This window comes from Antechinus flavipes, chromosome 3, assembly GCF_016432865.1.
Source record: "Antechinus flavipes isolate AdamAnt ecotype Samford, QLD, Australia chromosome 3, AdamAnt_v2, whole genome shotgun sequence".
Taxonomy (NCBI): Eukaryota; Metazoa; Chordata; class Mammalia; order Dasyuromorphia; family Dasyuridae; genus Antechinus; species Antechinus flavipes.
Genome location: NC_067400.1, coordinates 237,021,677 through 237,043,730, shown reverse-complemented (window position 1 = coordinate 237,043,730; position 22,054 = coordinate 237,021,677). Strand labels below are relative to the sequence as shown.

General features: G+C 35.1%; 1 protein-coding gene across 2 annotated transcripts in view; it reads left to right on the top strand.

The window, feature by feature from the left end:
• Positions 1–22,054, top strand: part of AFF3 (ALF transcription elongation factor 3) — a 658,463-nt gene that overhangs the window by 322,411 nt on the left and 313,998 nt on the right. For both annotated transcript variants that reach the window (XM_051984722.1, XM_051984720.1), the window contains exon 4: positions 13,533–13,577. In XM_051984722.1, coding sequence (XP_051840682.1) covers positions 13,533–13,577 — 45 coding nt within the window. The remainder of the gene's footprint in view (positions 1–13,532; positions 13,578–22,054) is intronic.

The window sequence follows — 22,054 nt, the reverse complement described above, 5'->3', positions numbered from 1 at the left end:
TGCATGCATATCCATGTTTACATATACACAAACACATAACTGCATACATACATAAATTTTAAATTTTATTTATTTAATATTTTCCCATAGTTACATTCAAAAAATTTTTTACATTTGTATTTAGGATTTTTAAGTTCTTGGTTCTCTCCCTTATCCCCACCCACAATTAATAAACCACATATGAAGTTATACAAAATATTTCCATAAAAGTCAAGTTATGAAAGAAAACAAAGATCTTCCACCCTAATGAAAATTAAAACCCTCAAAAAATTAAATTTAAAAAAAATTAAATTAAAAATAAACAGAGAGAGAGAGCAATAGAGAACGCTTCCCATCTATATTCAGACTCCATCAATTCCTTCTCTGGGTATGGATAAGGCTGAATATCTTTAGCATTATTACTTTTTACTGACTTAGCCAATGTATTTCAAATACAAAAACAGGTTGGTCAGAATGTACATTTTGTCCAGTTATACAGTGAGAATGGTTGTCATTTATCTAGTTTAGAGTACAAAATTATCTGCCTTGCAGTTAATGCCCTCGACAATCTGGCTCCCATCTGTCTAAACAGTATTATTTCATAGTATTCCTCTTCACTTATTCACCATTCCAGTCAAACTGACTTGCTAGACATTCCATCTTTTGCTCCCAAACCTTTGCATAAATGATCTTCCGTTTCTGGAATGTACCTTCACCTTCCAGAATTTCCATTTTCCTAAGAGTCACCTTCTATTTAAGGCATTTCCTGATTACCCCCAGGTGTCAGTTGTTAATACTTTCTACCTCCTGAAATTGCTTTGTATACACTTTTACTTAAGTACATGCTGCATTTTCTAGTAGAATGGAAGATCCTTGAGGGCAGAGACAGAGAAATCATTTTGGTTCTTGTTTGTGCCTTTTGTGATGAGATGGATAAGAGTACTGGACCCCGAGTCAGGGAGACTCATCTTCCTGAGTTCAAACCCAGCCTCAGATACTTATCAGCTGAATGACCCTGGTTGTGTCACTTAACCCTATTTATGTCATTGTCTTCAATTGTAAAATAAGCTAGAAAATAAAATGCCAAACAATTCCAGTATTTTTGTCAAGAAAACAAGGAGAATTAGGTGAAAAGGGCATAGAATAGTGGGAAAACTGATCTAATTAGAGTGAAGGGAAAAGTCTAGGTATGTAGGGTGGGACCAGGCAAAAAATTTCCAGCTCAATATGGGGCCACTGGAAATTTTTTTACTAGGGAAATGACATACTGAAAATGATGTTTAAGTAAGGTTAGCTTGCTCATGGTCAACACAATGAATTATAGCCTACAGTAAATCAAATTAGAGACAGGGGACAGTAGCTTATGATTACACTTTTTCAATAGCATGCTTATCTTGCTAAAGTTAGCAAAGGAAGACAGTAAGAAAAGATGACATGGGGTTGAGGAGTGGGGTTAAGGTGCTTGTGGTCTGAAATATATATATATATATATATATATATATATATATATATATATTATATATATATATATATATATGAAATATACATTGTTTTGGAGCAATGAACTGAGAGACTTAAAATATTCATATTAATCCTGCTCATAGTATCCAGGACCTTCTGAGAAACTCATTTAATTTGTTTGTTCCTCTGTTTCCTTATGAAATGAGGATAATAAGTCTGGGCCCTATCTTCCTCAGAGAGATCTTTTGAGGTTTTTGTGGTGGGGGGGGGGTGATAATTAAAAAGAAAATGTCTTAAGAGCTCTTTTTAATGCTTACAAACAAACAAAAGTATTGCAGCACTCAGAAACATTATTATTTTATAATAAAAGTTCAGCCTTGAAAATGATGAATCAAGTAAAGAATTAAAGTCCTGTAGTAAATAAAATGTGTGCCTCTTCAGCTTTGGTGGAATGACATTCCATTTCTCAAGGATTCGCTGGAGTCTGTACTTCGTGAGTCTTGCATCTTCTAGAGCTCTGTGCTTGGCATGGTAATTAGCACCTTGTGCTTTCTGTGATGTGCTGCTCCTGGCTATTTCTAAAGCTACAGTTACCCAGAGCTCAGATCCTTCTATTTTTCTGGCAGAATGTAAACTGGGGTGTGTTTACTTGGCAGGGTTTGGGGAGGGCAGCTCTGTGAGAGAGGGTGGTGATGGGCAGTGCTCAATGAGCTGGAGTAGCTAGCTTTTAATTGAAGACTCATTGGACTTTCCATGAGGTGAGACTGTTATGACAGATTTCAAAATGTAATGATAGGCAAGTGAGTTGAGTTCATCAAAGTCAGTGTAAATAGTGCTTAGTAACTTGGCATGAAATAAGAACCACAGAAAGAAAAAACACAAACAAAACACAACATTGTAATTAAAAGTTAAATTTTACAGATCTTATTCCATACCAAAGAAAGTAAAATTTTGTAGTGGAAAAATATGAGGCCTGTGGGAGTTTTTTCTCCTGGATATACATTAAAAATACATTTTGAATCATTTTTAGAAAATACTGAAAGTATAGAGCTAGAAGCAGATGATCATACAAGTATTTGTAGGATTTGACTGCAGTTAGAACACTATTGATGAAGATGAATAGAGGAAAATGAATGATCCTTGCAGTCCTATCCTAAATCCATGTTATGGAGAACCTGAATTTGGGAAAAGATGAATTCTATTTCCTCCTAATTTCTGTGGTCTATATTCATCTCTCTTTTTAAGGACCTTTCCTCTCTCATCTATCTTTTACCTCTAAGGAATCAGGGACATATTCAGGAAACTGACAACCATTTGGCTGTTTACAAGTAATTTTATACCAGAACTTCCCAAGCTTGCTTTGTAGAGTGACCCTGGCTGAATTTAGAATCTTTTCAGAATAGGAGAGGGAAAGGAAGAAAGGATGAAGGGCAAGATCCTGAAAGGAGATCATTGGTGCCCATCCAGATCCCACGAATGTGTTCTTTTCTGGAACAGCACCCTGAACCTCACCCCAAAACAAAATCTTTTTTTCCTCAATCCCCAATTACCAGAAGCAGTGCTGGGCATATTGCTACAGTAGTCTCACTCCCTTGCTGAATTGAAACAATGGAAAACAAATGGGTGTGGGTAGGAGGAAATCACAAAAGGAACTTGCCATTTATATAAATCACATCAAGTGTAATTAAACTGTGGCATTCAAGAAGGAACTTAGCTTTATGGAGTCAAACCCAAAGTTTAATTTAAAGAGGCTTTTTAGTGCATCTCTGTCTCCTAGGCAAATCCACAATGAGAATTTGTTCACATTATCTTTGATTAAATCAACGAGTGGTTTTAGAAAACAGTCCATCTTTTTTTTTAATGGGTAATTTCTGATTAGCTTAAGCAGCATGTCACTCAGTGGATATTGGGACTAGGAGTAGGTTAAGGGGAATACTATATATAGGAGCAGTTGGGCCATTCGTTGTCAAAGAATCACAGGATTTAGAGCTACTCTAGAGATCACCAAATTTAAGTTCATTTTGTGAATGAAGAATTGAGAGTTCTAAAGAGATGAAATGGCTTGCCCAATGTCACACAATAAGTAGCTGAGCTAGGATCCAGACATAAGCCATTTGGCATCAAATCTATTACACCATGGTATCTGTTTTGAGGGATGGATGCCTCCCTTAGGTAGCTGCTTGCATAGTTTATTTATTGGGGTTTAGATCCTCAAAATAGAACTGTCACTATTTAGAGTTAAACCTGTAAGATATGTGTATTATAAAGTGCAGAATAATGTTAGAGCCTCTATCAATCTTTATTAAAATTCACTCCTGAATTTTTTCCCAGGACCCCAACAGTATCAGTAAGTACTCTAACTTCTCAGTAGTGTTAGGGTATTATTGCTGTTCAATCATGTCTGACTCTCTGTGACCCCATTTGAGATTTTTTTCCACAAAATACTGCAATAGTTTGCCATTGCCTTCTTTAGCTCAATTTTTTTTCCCATGAGGCAGTTGGGGTTAAGCGACTTGCCAAGGGTCAAACATTAGGAAGTGTTAAGTGTTTGAGACTAGATTTGAACTCAAGTCTTCCTGACTTCAGGGCTGGTGCTCAATCCACTGTGCCACCTAGCTCAATTTTACAGGTAAGAAAACTTAAGTGATTTGCCCAAGGTTATATAGCTGGTAAGTGTCTCAGGTGGGATTTGAACTTTGGAAAATGAATCTTCTTGACTACTTCTGACACTCTGTCCACTGCACCACCTAGCATTGTTGGGGTAACTTTCCATCAAAAAAAATCATGCTTTTAAGCCTCTCGTAAGACATCTCTTTTCACCAGATCACTTTTCTCAAGCCAAATAACAAATGCCAAAAGGTGTTTACTGAACGGATATCAAGATAATAACAAAGAATTTAATCTGGTATTCAAGAATCCCAAAAGCTTACTTAGTTTTCTACATTTCTTGGGAGTACTCACCTTAGTACTAAACTGACTCCTTGATCTTTTGAAACAATAGTCACCCTCCCCAATCTTGGAATACTGCTAGAGAAATTCACCACAAAAGACTTATAAGTGCTGATTGAATAGACAAATATTGCCAAAAGATTGCTGGTTGCTTCTGTTGATTCAACATAATTCAGCATGCAAGAGTGTGCTAAGGTCTCTTGCATCTGTCTCTGCCACCTGAGTTACATATACCACATATAAATATCAATATAGAAGGATAGATAGATAGATGGATGGATGGATAGATATAAATATATAGATATAGATATATCCTTCCCCATTGATGTAATGAAGTTAAGCCTCTAAAGTAGCAGAAGGTCCTACTGTGACTTTGTATTTCCACAGGAATATCTGATCAAATTTGGCTGGGGCCCTGAGGAATTTGAAAATTTCAGGGGATTCCTGGTCTGAGAGATGGGAACTTAATTTGGTTCCAGGTCCTAAAACTAAAGCAAACTTTGGAGAGAGAAACAAAAGCAGAGGTCTGAAGGAGAAACTTTTAGTAAAAACTATTTATAACTTTTGGTCTTGAAATGTTTTCTCAGAGCCAGAAAGTTCCATTGCATCTATGAATTGTTAGCCCTATTGGTAGCACCTTAGTATGATTAATAAATTTTAATGGAGAAACTAAAATGGGGTGATTTCTACAGAGCTAATGTCCTTTTTTCTGTCATAAGTTATGATACGGTAGACTTATGATATGGTAGAGTTTACTGAAAAGTTTCCAGACTCTACTCAGAAAAACTAATGGCAGGAAAATTCCTTAGGTACAAAAATGGATATGTTGTTCTAACACAAAGGTTGGCTAGGCATGTGAATATATTTTCATGATATACACTTGGATCTTAATACTAAATATTATGGTAGTAGTTTCTTTATTGGCATGATATCTCAACTCAGGTTTCCACTAATAAAAAAATTACTATAAAGAAACTTTGGAATCATTTAATCCAGCTCTTTAATTTTACAGATGAAGAAACTGAAAGCTAGAAAAGTGAAGTGGTTTGCCTAAGGGAACACAGATTTTTAAGTAGCAAGAGCCAGTATCTTAACTCAGACCATCTGACAGCAGATCTTATTCTCTATAGTACCCCAGATTTTTACTGTGACATGCTATTAAAAATGTTTTTTGGGAAAAGATAATTTAAAGACTTGTGCTCACATCAAATTCATGTTCATGAAAGCTGATAAAATAACATCATTTTAGAAGAAAGGGCAAATTACAGAACCCAATTGGGCTTTTATTATGTTGCTATTTGTAAATGGTCTCTGTGTCATCTTTTCACATAAATGATAACATAATCACAGAATTCTGGAATTGTAAATGACCTTAGGAGTCGTCTAACCCAGCCTACTAGAATAAGTATACATCTGTCAGGATTTAATGCTTAAATTTCTATATTCATAAATTATTGTGTATGGTAATAAAGTGGGGAGAGGAGGAAGTGAAGCTTTATTACTTATTTCAATACTTCAAAGATTCATTGTAAGGATACTTTTTAATGACACAGATAACAATCCCTTGATACTGTAATAGGTAGCCTTCATGAGTTGCTAGAGCGTAGGGACTTGAATGTATGATTTCAAGAGGAACTCCCTGATGAAAAAAGTCCCTTAACTGACATAGATCAGTACCTTTGCTGCAATTTGTGGAGGATTGCTTAGGATCTTATGGAGTTAAATGACTTGAGGCAGTTAGATGGCACAGTGGGATCTGAGTTCAAATTCAGCCTCAGACACTAAACACGAACTAGCTGTGTAATCCTGGGCAAGTCACTTAATACCAATTGCCTCACCCAAAAAAAAAAAAAATCAGGGGAAAAAACCTAACCAGTTAAATAATTTGTCTAGAATCATAGAGAGTCTGGCGTAAGTGGGACTTCTGACTCATTCTTCCTGACTACTTCTCTATTCTCTCCATACATTGCTATGATATAAAAAGTCTTCACTAAGGGACTAATCTGATAATTTATCCAGGAAATGTTCAGTTCTTCAGATACCCCTCCATATCATCTCGAGACCTCAGAGTTAAATGTTAGTAGGACTTTATTGTTCCTCAGCCAAATAGTAAGATATCTATTACCCTTTCCCAGGACTTATCCAACCCTCTGTGCCTTTGTTCATTCCATTCTTTTATGCCTCAAATAAATTCCTTCCTCATCTCTATCTGCTGAAGGTTCTTCCTTCCTTCCATGGGTCTTTTATCCAACACTGGAAGCTACCCTCCTTTGATCAGGTCCCAGCAGAAGTAGCGGAGGAGAGCAGGGTCAGCACAGTTCCATAGCAACCTTCTGCCTCAACATTAGCAGCTCAATAATGCTTTAGGTCTACAATTATTCTCTGTTCCTTTTTAGCTCACTCAGTCCATTTTAGAAGAAATTGTCCTGATGCTGCACAGGGGGTAGCAGCTGACTTTGGCAGGGCAGATAGCAACCAGTGTTGCAAGTCTCAGGGACAGTGAACACAGATGTGAGACTAGGAATACTGACCTGGTGCAGCAGGTACAGACGTGGACCACAGTGGCAGCCAAGAGAGTAATAGCTACTGGATAGCTCCAGAAAGTCCCAGCAGCAGTGGTAAAAGAGTGGGTATTCTCACATACAGCAGCAAAGGTCAAATCTACTCTAACCTATTATTTACTGTAATATAAAATTAATTGTCACAACCTTGTGGCCAGTATAACATCTAGGGATAATTGTAGAATTCTTCCCCAAGGAAGTTTTGGAAGACCAAGCTTTTGACAAAGTCTTCTTTCCTGGAGCTATATTCAAATTATATCTTCTACCTGGGGTGTCCCCTAAAGCTCTATTCTGGGTTGTCTTCTCTCTTTATACTATTTTCCTTGGTAATTACATCAACTCCTATATATTGGATTTTCATCTTTATATAAATTGTTCTCAGATATATTTACCCAACTCTAATTTCTCTCCTGACCTGTATACAGCCTTGCATCTCCATATGATTCTCTATTGGACATCTCAAACCAAAAAGATCTTAAATTCTCAGTTTTAATGTCTTAAATTCAACACGTCCAAAACCAAAATATTGTTTCTCCCAAACCCTTCCCTAACTTTGCTGTCACTGTCAAAGATACCACCATCTTCCCAGTTACCTAGAATTGCAGTCTAGATAAAATTCTTGATCAGTTTTATTCTTTTTTAATAATAGCTTTTTATTTTAAAAATACATACAAAGATAGTTTTCAACATTCACTCTTGTAAAACCTTGTTCCAAATTTTTCTCTTTCCCTTCACTCCCCTCGCCTAGACAGCAAGCAGTCCAATATATGTTAAACATATGTAATTCTTTTAAATATTTATATACAGCAGTATATGCTGCACAAGAAAAATGAAATCAAAGAGGGGAAAAATGAGAAAGAAAAAAATGAAAGCAAACAATTTTTTAAAAAAGTGAAAACCATGTTATGACCCACATTCAGTCCCCAGAGTCCTCTTTCTGGATGCAAATGGCTCTCTCGACCACAAGTCTTATAATTGGCCTGAATCCCTCATTGTTGAAAAGAGTCAAGTCTTTCAGAGTTGATCATCACATAATCTTCTTGTTGTGTACAATGTTCCCTTGGTCCTACTCACTTTGCTTAGCATCAGTTCATGCAAGTCTCTCCAGAGAGACTTTCAATCAGGTTTATTCTAGTTAATGTTTAACAACAGCTCTCTGGAAGAATGGGATGGGGAGGAATGAATGAATAACACACTTTAACTTTAATCTCCATTATTAACATTTTCTCTATCACTTTCTCAGTATTAGGCAATCAACACAACAATAAATCAATCCTTGATTTATAGCTTATTTCCCAGATTTAAATACATTAAAAAATTTAACAATGGATTTTTTCTAGATAACTCAACCACATCTTTATATCTTGATTCTTCACTCTCACTTCTATACATATTAAATTGTGGAGTTCCATTGCAACATTTCTTATTTGCCCCATTTCTCATCTGACATTGATACCACCATTCTACAATCTCTCATCACTTCCAGTCAACTGCCAAAGTTATCTTCCTAAAACATGCATCTGATCATTATATTCCCTATTCCATAAACTCCCAATGGTTCTCCAGGATTAAATATAAAATCTTTTGTTTGGCTTTTTAAAGCCTTTTAAAACCTGGTTCCTTTCATCTTTTCCAGTTTTTTATGCTTTAGTTGCCTCTGCATACCCTACTGTCTAGTGAAACCAGCCTTGCAGTTCTACAATAAATAAATAAATAGCCTATCTCTTTATATTTTGTATTTTCAATAGTGCCCCCACACTGGAATTCTCTCTCTCCTGATCTCCACCTCCTGACTTCTTTCATTTTCTGCAAAAACCTTTTCCTCAATATGCTAGTTCCTTACCTCTGAATTTATCTCCAACCTATCCAATTACATGGTATTGTTTGCATGTTGAGCCTCCTAGTAGATTCTGAACTCCTTCAGGACAGGGGCTTTTTTTGGCCTTTTTTTGTATCCCCAGTGCTTTACACAATGCCTGGCACATAGTAAGTGCTTAATAAATTCTTATTGATGTGACTTGACTTAAAGGCCTGATTCAGCAACTAAAACTGATCTCTTAAATTACAAAAAATACAATGCTTAGAATTTTGCTTTCCTTCGTATCATAGTTATCTGTTGATATTTTATTTCCCACCCCCATTAAATTGTAAGCTTTTTGAAGTCAAAACTTCTCATTTTTAATTTTTGTTGTTCTTCCTGTCACTTTACACATAGATGGTAATGAATAAAGGTGTCCTAAATTGAAATGGATTAAAAATCATATTCTGGGGTGCTCTGGACCACATAAATAGAAGAGTGAAGTTTGGATATACCCTTAATAGCATGGATAGTAGCCCAACACTTCATTGAAACTCAAAAATATGCTCTCCCAATACTCCTGCTAGACACTGAATACCTAGAAAAACATCCATCCATTAGCACTTCAAGAGCTATAAATGTGTTCCCAAGTGTTGCATGCAGAATGCAAGCACACTTCAGCACATAACAAAAGGAGTTAAGGCTGGAGCACTTCTCTCCATTTTAAATTCCTGTGGTTTCCATGGGAAGGACATCACCAGGGTAGTGTAATTTCTGAGAATTGTATTTTCCAAAGAAGAATAGCAGTGCTCCATGACTGAAATCAATTATGCTTTTCTTCTGAATTCTAATACTCAACAAGTTACAAAGAGTTGTAGACGACATTTCCCCTCTGTGTTGATCATCTATTCACTGACATCCAGTATGCATAAGGTGCTAAAGTACACATTGAGAAGATAAAAGTAAATATTTGATATAGTTTCAAAGAGTTGACAGTCTATTTAGGGAGATATGATATGAATGTGTACATTTAGATGTGATAAGAGGGAGAATATGATAAGTGTAAAGAAGAAATCCAGATAAAGTTCTCTCAATAGTTAAAGGAGGGGAAAATATCACTTTCAGCTAGGGTGATCTTCATTGAGGAGGAGGCATTCAGCTGAGTTGACCTTCAAGAAAAGAAAGGATTTCAACAGAAAATGAAGGGAGTATGTTCCAAGGATAGGATAAAACATTAGCAAAAACATGGAAACGGGAGAAGGTAAGACAGAAATGAGGGATAGGGAAAAAAAATTCTATTTTGACCACAGTATAACTTGTGTGAGGAAAAGTAATAAAAGATATGGATGAAAAGGTAGGTTGGAAAACAGGTCATCATTAGTCTTTAAATTTTATTGATTTTTTTGTTTTTATATTACTTTCATTTCCAAATACACTCTTCCATCCTTCCCAACCCAGAGAGCTATCTCTTATAATAAAGAACAAAAATTAAGGGAGTGGGGAGAGGTAGTTCAGCAAAATTAACCAATTCTGATAATACATGCCATCTTTCACATTCAGTCTCACACTTCTACAAAGAAGGGAGGGAAATGTGTTTTACATCTCTTCTTCAATGAACAAAATTGGTCATTAAAATAACGCAGTGTTCAGTTTCAGTTTTTGTTCTTTACATTTACACTGTTGTAATCATTATATGTGTTATTTTCTTGGCTCTGCTTACTTCCCTTTGTATCAATTTATGCAAATCTTCCCATGTTTTTCTGTAGTCTTTATAATTTCTCAATGTTATGATAATATTACACTGTGTTTATTAACTGAAGTGAGGATGGGTAGGAGGGAGATGAATTGAGAAATGGAGTGGAATTAGAATTTAGAGGTATTGAAATTGAATAGATGCAGCAAATGTGGGAGAGGGAAGAATAAAAGATGCTGACACCTAATTTAGGAATCTAAGTTCTTAGAAGGAAGTTAGAGTCATCAATAGAAACACAGGCATTAGGGAAGGGATGGATTTTGGAGGAAAGATGAGGAGTTCACTTTTAGACATGTTGAGTTTGAGCAAAGTGGAGATATCCAAAAGATCTGGAAATAGAATTACAGATAAAAATTTGAGGATCATTGGTATATATTTGATAGATAAGGCCAAAGGAATGAACAGGGTTTTCAAAGAAAAGAAAATAGAGAAGCTAAGGGATTTAGTAATATTCAGGGGCCAAAAAAGAAATTAAACAGCCAGCCAAGGAGTGATCAGAGAGAAAGGGGGAAAGCATAGGAATACACTATCATGGAAGCTAAAGAAGAATAGGTTTTTAAGATAGAGAGAAGAGTCAAGAAACTTTGAGAATTATTTTGAATAGTGAGCTTTTATATAGCTTTTGGGGCTGTACTATGCCTATGAGTATTGTTACATATATTTGAAGTGAAGTTGGATATGTAAAAATAAGAGCTGATAATTAAATATATATTTTAGACTTAAAGAGGTACCTCTACTTATCAAACTGTTAGTCAACAAGCAAGAAAATTGAAAGTGCATGTGAGTATGGGTAGTCTATAAAACACAAATGAGTTGCATTTTAAATCATTGGAGAGAACTTCCATGATGATAAAATTATAGTCCATTTGAGTACTTGAATATCTCATTTGATTCACATAGCATCATGACTTGTAATAGAAGTCATGCAAGTTTTATTATATTAATATTTCTTATATTAATTATAAAGACTACAGAAAAACATGGGAAGATTTGCATAAGAATTTATAGATGAAGAGATCAGACTAAGACAAAAATAATCACAAAAAAGATGATTGTGAATATATTAGGTTGAAAAGCTTTTACATGAACAAAATCAATACAAGTAGAAGAATGGAAAATGCAGACTAATTTAAAAAATAATTACATCAAATATTTCTAAGAAGAGTCTTATATTCAAGATAAAAAGAAAGTTAATACAAATATAAAAGATCTAATCCACAGTGGCATTTTATAGATGAAGAAAGTAAGAGCCAAGGATATAAAGTGATTTGTCAAAAGTCATACAGGTAATAAATCATAGGGCCAGCATTCTAATCTAGGTCTTTCCTCACCAAGCTCTTTACTCAGGACCACACTGCTTCCCTATGGAAATGCATATCTACACCATATTGAACTTCACCTCGCACCTAACAAATTGGCAAAAATGACAAAAGAGGAAAATGGTCCATGTCAGAAGGACTTTTAAAAAAAATTTGCCACATTAATACACTGTAGGTGGAACTATAAATTGGTCCAACCATTCAGGAAAATAATTTGGCATTATGAGAGAGGGGAAGACAGAGATACAGAGAGGGAGAAAGGGGGAGAGAGGAAGAGAAAGAAGAAGGAGAAGAAAAAAGGAAAGAGAGAGAGAGAGAGAGAAATCTACCTTTCAAAACAGAGATCCCATTGCAAGGCATATATCCTAAGAAGATTAATAACAGAAAGATTCCATATATTCCCCAAATTTCATAGCAACACTTTTTATAATAGCAAAGAATTAGAAATAGTCGGTACCTATTGACTGGGAAATAGCTAAATAGTGGAGTATTGCTTTTAAAAATGAATATGAAGAATTAAGAGAAGCATGGGAAGATACATAAACTGATTACTACAAAAAGAAAGAAATAGAACCAGGAAAACAATATGTCAAACAACTGACTACAATAATGTAAATAGAAAGAATTACTACACTTAACATTGTATAAGATGGTGACCAAGCTTGATCTCAAAGAAGAGATGAGAAAATGCAGCTCCCTTCCTTCTTTCCAGAGTGAAAGGCTGTATATATGGAACATTGGCTATATCATCAGACTTGATTAATGTATAAGTTAGCTTTGCTCTCTATTCTTTTCTCTTTCTTTTTTAAAACTTATAAGGAATGACTCACAGTATAGGAGAAGTATAAGGGAAGCTATTTGGAAATAAAGGTGACATAAAAAGAAAGATAATTTTTTTTAAAGTTTATGATTCAGAAAATTTAAGTACTAAGGGTCACACAACTAGTAAGAAAAAAATTAAACCTAGATCAACTAATCTCTAAAATCGGTGTATATCCCAATGTAATTTTCCTCATATTTAAAACAGGGATAATAATATTCCTCAAGTCTATGTTATGAGGCTATTTTAGGTAGATTGTTTTATAAAGTAAAACGTGCTAGGTTAATTCCAGATGCTACTCATACTTTAACCTGAGTGTGAAATTAGGTGGTTAGATTAGGTGATCTTCAAAATGTCCCCTCTATAAAAGCTGATGGTTTTTGTTGTTGATATTTTATTGTTTTTGTATGTGGCAGCTGTACTACACGGATATAGCCTAAAGACAGAGTGCTTACTCCTTGGAAGCCTAGTGAGAACCTAGGCCAATCTTTAAAAGCTACTTGGTCAGAAAGTACATGCTGAGACATGAAGAAAATTAGGGGGCCAATGCTAAGTCAATCCTAAGGGCTTTTGGCCTATTCAGTTGTGATTGTAAGAGATAAAGCCATAATAGGAGCAAGAAGAATAATTAGATAGAGGTACAAGGTGGAAGATGCAACAATGGAAGTGATTCCAAAGATACAATACAAATTTCCCAATTTCCTAAGTTTAGGAGATCATGCCTGGGAGCAATTTGTGTACTCCCAACATCATAATTCTGTAAGTTCAAAATTCATTTCATTTTTGTTCATCTGGGGCCTGTCTTTAATATCTCACTCTGTCTCTGTCTGACTGCCCTTTCAAAGAACATTTGGTGTGTCTGGCTTACAGTTATGTTTTCCTTTGCTTTCAGGACATTGGATCAGGCGATAACAGCTGTGTTGAAGAAATATTACGGGTAGGAACTTTTCTAAATCCCATCTATCATATTGTTAGCCATATAATCTAAATAGAAACAAAGTAAGAACTACCAAACTCATCATGCCTTCTATACTTCCTATCTTTAACCTTTTAATTTAAAAATATGTATATTTTTATTACCTATAGCAAATAGATTGTTGTTATTTAAATAATGTTTTCAGTAATAAACTTCTGGAAACCAGATGAGCTACAGGATGTCATGGTTTCTTGGTAGAAACCAGGATGATGCTATGTTGAATTGATCAGCAAAAAGGTGGGAGGGTAGAATTATAAATGAAAATATATACTGTTGTTCACATTTGGATGCTTCCATTTTTCACACCAGTATTTAAAATCATGCTTTAATGGTCTGTACCTTTCAAGTGAAGCAGGAATTGACTTGCTATTTTTTCTCCTAAACTTAATTAGAATTGGTAGCACTCCAGTGAGAAGGTAGTGTTCAGTGTCTGATAAATTATTTTCATATTCTTTTGCATATCATGATTATCCTTATTACTATTTGTATTTCAGAACTCTTCATCACAATCACCTTTATTTTGTGTTCACTGTGTGAAAGAGTTTTGTACTCAGATTAGTCTAGGTTAGGAAATGTTTCTATATTGAGTGTTTCCTTAAGTAGACAAACTTATAATCAGGGTGTCATCTACCACCCATATTCTTCACTCATATTTTTTTCAGAGTAGTAACCTAATAATTTGCATTTCTCAGAAAGCTTATATTTTACTGGGCAAAACACCAAGACAAATTAGACCAGATGGTATGGCAAATCCCAGCAGGAGAAAAAAAAAACTTCATTTTAATATGTTTCTATCTTTTGGACATCATACATACTTTTTTCTAGAACTGTTATTGAATTATAGTAATGTAGTTATTTGATTTAGAATCCTACATTAATAATCATGCTGTTTCTAGAGGCAGGTTTCTTTCTTGCAGATATTGTCAAATAATCATATGTCTCTCAAAGAGGCCAAATACTTTATTTAAGATTGATCTGTTAAGTGTCTTGTGATTTTTTTTCCTGGCAGTTTAACTTAGAAAACATTTATCAAAAGCAGGCAAGTCCACCCCTCCCTGCCTTATTGAAATGTGTGTTAAATTATTCCATCTTCTCCATTCAAATGTTTGTTTCAGATTAAATTCAATCAATTAATTCTTCAAAAAATATTTATTGAGTACCCATTATGTGCCCTAAGGCAATAGCCTAACTTGAGTCTCTGTCTTTTTTTCTGTCTCTCTCTGTATCTGTCTATCTCATTTTCTGTGTGTATATGTGTCTCCATTTCTCTCCCTCCCTCCCTCCCTTCTTCCCTCCCTTCTTCCTTTCTTCTCTCTGTCTCTCTCTGTCTCTTTCTCTCTCTCTTTTTCTCTGTCTCTCTCCTCTCTCTCTCTCTCTGTCTCTCTCTCTGTCTCTCATCTCTGTCTCGCTTTCTGTCTCTCTCTATCTCCATCTCTCTCTGTCTCTCTCCCTCTCTCTGTAGTTTGAGTGTATTTATATCTTTAGGGACCAACATATTCATGATTATTGTTAATAGGATAAATAGTCTATTTTCTTTTGGCACATCATGGTGTTTGTGCATGCTACAAAAAGTACCATAAGAGATTAATTCTTACCTTTCTTCTTAATTCAAAACGTTTAAAGACTTTCCTCTTGTTCTCCCCTCTCTCTTTCCTGTAAAGCCTGATATGGTGAGAAATGGTTATTTTGCCTTTTTCTTCCATGTTTCAAAAAGTATTTAAAATTTTACTAAGGAATTCCATAATACATATGTTCAAAGCATTTATTTACTTAAAACAAAAAGTTCCTATCATAGGATTTTAAAGTGATACTGTTCCCAGAGAACATAATCTTATGCTGCTCATTCACTGTCCACAGTACTGAACTTTACCTTCCACAGTCTCACATAGCCTGCCATACTTGGGTACTACTATACCTATGCCAGTGCTTCCAATATTGCCATAGAATGTGGAATGAATGAGTATAGAGAAGAAGAAAATCTTGAATAGAAAGAAAGAACAAATTTAATAGAGCCTCCTAAATTAAAATTTTGTCAGGTGATAGTGTTGTGATTTTGTAATAATAGTTACTATATACATAAACATGTTATAACTATATTATACATATATACATATAACAGATAGATATAGATATTAATACTATATATTTATGACTGGTTCACACAATTTTTTTTCAGATGGTACCATACTATAGAAGCCCAGGAGCAGCCAAAAGCCAGGATAGTAGTAATAACAAACTAAACATTCTTGTATTCTCTCCCTCATTTCTTGGTGATAGTACCATCAGCCTCAGCCTCCCCAGCAGGAAGTACAGGTGTGCAATCACACTCAGAAAATATCCTGTTCTTCCAGTTATCCATTCTGTATATGTGACCAGTGCTATGAAGGTGACTTATAATGAATATCACCCTGTATATACTTGCATTTCTACCATTGAAACTATTTTTTCTATAAGTTATCAGTAAGGATAAATTGAACAGATACCTTTTAAAAGAAAAAAATATTTCATTTCATGGTTTTTTGGTCATTTTCCCCTTTTTTTTTTCCCTTGGAACCACTGAGTAACTATAAATCAATCAAAGGAGACTGCATTTTGTTAATGAGTCACCACTCATTAATAGAATAATTGTGGTAATTGTGCTGTCCAGGCTTATGCTTTCTCTGTTCATGATATCTAAGAGCCAGATGGGTGCCTCTGGGCACATGAACATACGTGTTTGATAACTAAAATTATCAACCCTTTGCTTGACTTCCCCTTTCTCCATCTCTCTCCTTTTTGCTGATGTGATCACCTTAGAGTCCTTTGAATCTGACAGTATGTTCTAAAACATAATTATTTTATGTTTTCACTCTGTGTATTTTAATCATGGGACCTAATAAATCTGTGTATTATTGCAAAATTCACTTAACCAAGGGGGAAATTATATCTGAGTTCTGAGAAGATGGGAGATCAGGTCTTGAAGTCCTTATGGCTGACATATGTTTACAACAGACAGTCTTCCAAGTTATACGATATTTCATCCTTAAAGGTTCCAGTGCTGTAATACTTAGGTGCTTTCTGTTGCATTATCCATTAACGTGGAATGGCATTAACATTTGTTCAGCAAATAAAATCTGTTTAGAGTTTAATGGGTTTCTGCAGCACTAGAATCCGGGATGCATAAGTTTTAGCCAAGACAGTTTTAGAAGGCAATTACAAAGTCAGACTGAGGGGCACAATCCATACAATACTGTATACAATCATGATAAAGACCAAGATATGAGTATAACTAAAGGGCTCTGAATAATAGAGATTTGGATATTATCTCAATGATTAAATGGAAGGAAGTGGTGATGTATAAATCCCTTTCACTTCTTCTGACTATCTAGGTGGCTCTAAAACATTTTAATAGGTTAACCTCTTCCTAACCTGATAAAAAGTAATTTCCTTGAAAGCAAGGATTTTCCATTTTTTTGTCTTTGTATTTTCAGAGCCTATTATAGTGTGTTCTTAAATGCCTACTGATTCACTGATTAGCTATCTCTCTTGGCAAATACTATTGATTCTCTCACCTTAGTACCTTTCAATGTTATTCCCTACTTTTCATTCATACTGCCAATACCCTAACCTAGGCTTATTTCACCATTTCAACTGGGCTAATTTACATTAACTAGTCTCCTTTTCTTCACTTTTCTCCTTTTCCAAACCATCCTACACACAACACTTTATTAATCGATTTTTCAATGGGCAGAGCTGACCATGTTATTCCCCACTAAAAAAACCTTTGATCACTCTATTTTTCTATATCTTCTTTTAATTTCTAATCTTGTATTTTTCACTACATGCTGGTGACCTCCATCTTGATGTTCTTTACCATCCCAAACTAAACCTATCTAATGCCATTTTCCTCTCTCAATCTTTTCCAATTCTCTCAATGTTTTCTTTCATTTGTTCAATCATACAACCTCATATCTTCCTGAGTTCAAGATTTGGCCTCAGATATTTACTAGCTGTATGATCCTGACATTTAATTCTTTCTTCTGTTTCCTCATCTGTAAAATGAGCTGGAGAAGGAAATGACAAACCATTCCAGTAACTCTGCCAGGGAAACCCCAAATGAGGGGCAGAAAGAGTCAGACAATTGAAAACAACTGAATAATGCTCACAACCTTTTAATGATCATTGACCATTTCCCTATTGATCCTCTTATCCTATGTGTTTTGTCTTTTACAGTATTTCTCACATTCAACATTTCCCTAACCACTACCTGGCCCTGATCCCTATTACAAGTCACTCTTTTTTATACCTTCTTATTGTCAAAACATATGCATGGGTAATTTTTCAACATTGACCCTTGCAAAACCTTCTGTTCCCACTTTTCCCCTCCTTCCTCCACCCCCACCCCTAGATGGCAGGTATTCCCATACATGTTAAATATTTTAAAGTATTTGTTAAATACAATATGTGTATACATATTTATACAGTTATCTTGTTGCTAAAGAAAAATCAGAATTATAAAGAAGGTAAAAATAACCTGGGAAGAAAAACCAAAATGCTATTACAAGTCACTCTTAACTGGCCTTCTTGTACCATATCTCTTTTCTTTCTATTCACTCCTGCCATGGCCAGATAAATCTTTCTAAAGCATTACTTTCAGCATGTCACAGTCTTGCCCCAAAATATTCCTACAGTATCATTCTCCTACTACTCCTTGATATAAACCCTCCTCATTATCTCTAGGGCATGTCATTTACATTTTTGTCCCCTTGCTTCTGTCCATAGCAGAATTTTTTTAACTTTTAAATGTAACAAGTACCCTATCTGGATGTTAGAATCTTGTTCCTATTCAAGTCTCACTGGCTAAATAAAACTTTTTTCCTAAGTACTCAAACACACAAGGATAGCCCCATTATACTCCTATAGCATTTCATTATTTGTACATGTTACTCCTCTTCATATATTCAACAGATCTCATTGCTCCTCATGCATAAAACTCTCTATGCTGCCTCTGAGACTTTTCACTGTCTATTTCCCATAACTGGAATGTGTTTTCTCTCTTCTGCTCTGACTCTTAGAAGCCTTTGTTTCTTTCAGGACATACTTTAATTACCACATTCTGATAAAGCCTTTCCTGATCCCCAAAGTGACTTTGTGCTTTCCCCTCAAAAATCACCTTATATTTATTTTACGTATATTTTTTATCAAGCTATATATCATCACCATCAATTTGGCTCTTAGCATATGCTGCCTTATATTGTTAATTTTACTTTTGATATCTTTATCCTATCCTCCCTGCTTTCTAGATTATAAACTTCTTAAGCTCAAGTACCATGTATTCTCTCTTGTGCATTTCCCCCATAGCACCTGTGCTTACTTATCATTCATAGAACAAGAAAGGACCTTGGAGTCAACTAGTTCAATCACCTCATTTTGTAGAAAGGTTAAGGTCATAGTTGTAAGTGGCAGGATTTAAACACAGGCCCTCTATTGCCAAATTCAGTGTAGGCAGTAAATCACCATTTATTCTTTGTTTTCCCGTTTTTGCTGGGAGGTGTTATCTCATTTCAAAAAGAAGAAATGAGAATAATAGTGAGGAGCTCACTCTAGATGCCAGACCACAATCAGGCTAGAGTTTTTTTGACCAGTTCACAGTTCACTGTAAATTCATTGATTTTTTTTCCATTAGGGAAAAAGTACACCAACCAAATGGCAAAAACAATCTTGTCATAAATACAGGACAGCACCCTTATTACACCTTTATTATCATAAATAAGATAAACACTTAAGCTAAAATGAAAAGGAAGTATGTTAGCAAGTCTACATTCAGGTATAAAAAAGTCAGAAAACCAGAGTTATCATCTTGACCATAAAAATCACTAATTAGTTAAGTTGAACAAATCATGTCACTTCTCGAGCTCAGTTTCAGCATCTGCAAATAATGGAATTGGACTTGGTGACCTTTAAGCGCTAACATTTTATGATTACATAAAGGTTAGGAATACTAACTTGTTTCTGACTGGATTATTGTGTGACTTCACAGGGCAGTGTGATTATTAAATAAAATGTATTTTTCTATTTCTGTCTCTCTGTGTGTGTCTCTCTGTTTCTCTCTTCTCTCTTTGTATGTGTCTTTTTGATAGAGAATGAGTCTAGAAATGAATAGGCGATAATCCCTAAGAAGACTGTTTCCATCTCTAAATCCTATCATTTCCCCACAGTGGACACCATTTAATCTTTTTAGGCTTTCTAACATCATTTTGTCCCACCATTTTGGCTCTGATTGGCTAATAAGTGTACCTTGCAGTCTCAGAAAACATGAATTAAGAACCCATGTATTGCAGAAAAACAACTATGGTATGATGCATAGAAAAAATGGCCATGGAGTCAAGAAAACTCAAGTAGAAATCTCACCTCTGACTCAGATAGAGTCCTACCCTGGCAAGTCACTTTCCTTCTCAGTGCCCTACATGATTCTGCAAGATTACAAATTACAGAAGAGGTGCTGATTGGTAGAGTGAGTATTGCAATCTTCCCCTGCATAAGTGAAATCAAATATCTGATCCCTCATGCCCTGTATACCACCCTCATCCAGGGTGCATTGCAGTGTAGACTATGAATGAAAGACAAAATAAATAAAATATGATCCTTTCTCTCAAGAAACTCCTGGTCTCTTTATCAAAAATAGTTCCATTACAGAAACGAGTGCAAAGGATAATGTTGTAAAAAAAAAAATTACCCTGGCATGGATTCTGTCAATATAAAGTAATTATTAAATAAAAATTAAAAAAAAATAGTTCCATTAAAAATAAATACTATACAAACTTGGATACAAAAGTACACTAGAGTTCAGAGAGATGATGAGACATAAATACCAGAAAGTTTAAGGGTAGAATCTGGGAAAAGGAAAGAGAATAAGTATTTATATCATGCTTACCTTTGTCAGGTATTATGCTAAGCACTTTACAAAGTTATGTCATTTGATCCTCATAATTACCCTACAAAATAAGTTCTGTTATCATCCCCATTTTCCCTTGAGGAAACTGAGGCTAACAGAAGAAGATATATTTACTCTATCCTTCCTGCTTTCTAGATTATAAACTCCTTAAACTCAAGTATCATGTATTGCTCGGAATCACAAAGCTAGTATCTGAGGCAGTACTTGAGGTCTTCCTAACTCCAGGTCCAGAGTTTTAACCTCTGTACCACCTAGGGAACCTAAGGAAGATTTCTCTGAAGAGGTGGATTTAAAAGGATAAAGGTAATGATTTATTTAGAGTTAGAGTTGCTCTGTGTTAGAGGTAAGACTGAAACCTGAATTTTCCTGACTCTAAAGCCATCTGTTTATATATTATATCACAGCTCCCTCTACTTCTTAGTCCATGTTTTCTGAGGCTGCAAAGCGTACCCATTAATGATAGGAGCAAATGATGCAAGTAAACCTAAGAAGATTTAAATGTTCTCACAGTGGGAAATCATAGAATTTAGAGATGAAAACAGTCTTAAGGATCATCTTTATCAACTAGCAGAGATGTGGGTTGAAATATGGGGAATAATATGAGCAAAAGGGTGGTGGTGGGTAGCACATTATAAGATTGGTTCAGAGGATAGCAATTATCTAATTTTTCTGAAGCAAGAAAGTACATGGGAGGAACAATGTGAGATAAAACTTAAAAGGCTCTGATAAAATTTCATTTCTCCTAAACTTTGCTATGACAAGAATCTCTGTGAGTTCACTTGCAGGATAGCATAGGATCAGGGAAACCCACAATCTATTCTAGTGTCCATCCACTTTGATATATGGGCCAAAAGTATACCATAGCCTGGGGCACAGATCAGTTTGAAAGATATGCCTATGGGCACTAGTTGTACTGTTTTCTGTGACATATGACATTTGGCAACAATGATAATTCCAAAATTATTTGGGATGTTCATCCAGGTACATATAAGCTCTGTAAGAATAGTTTCTCAGTTAATAAAGAGTAGACTTTTAATCTTTGAATAAGAATGTTTTCATGGCGAGCTCTTAACAGTTAGCCCTGGAAGTATTAGGTTCCCCATTATTGGAAATCTTTAAGTAGAGGTTCTATAACCATTTGTTGGCAATATTTTAAAGGAGATTTCTAATCAGCTCTGGTTTATATTATGTGACCTCTGAAATGATCTTCGAGCAATAAGATCTGGTCATTCTGCTTCTGTGATTCTATGGATGTGTTATGGATACACATACACATAAATAATAAAAATGAGAGAAGAATTACATGGCACTGATGATGTTCTTCTGATTAATGATGCTGTTGGTCCTGTCATTACTGTGATATTGGTAAAGGTAGAGGAGGCCAGAATATATTTTGTGGGTTAAATGAAAGATAATTGTAGGCTTCCTTCCAGGCTCTTTCAAAGGATCATATTCACAATTTCTTCTTGGTATTTTTAAAACTGGCTGTGTTGGATTTAGACAT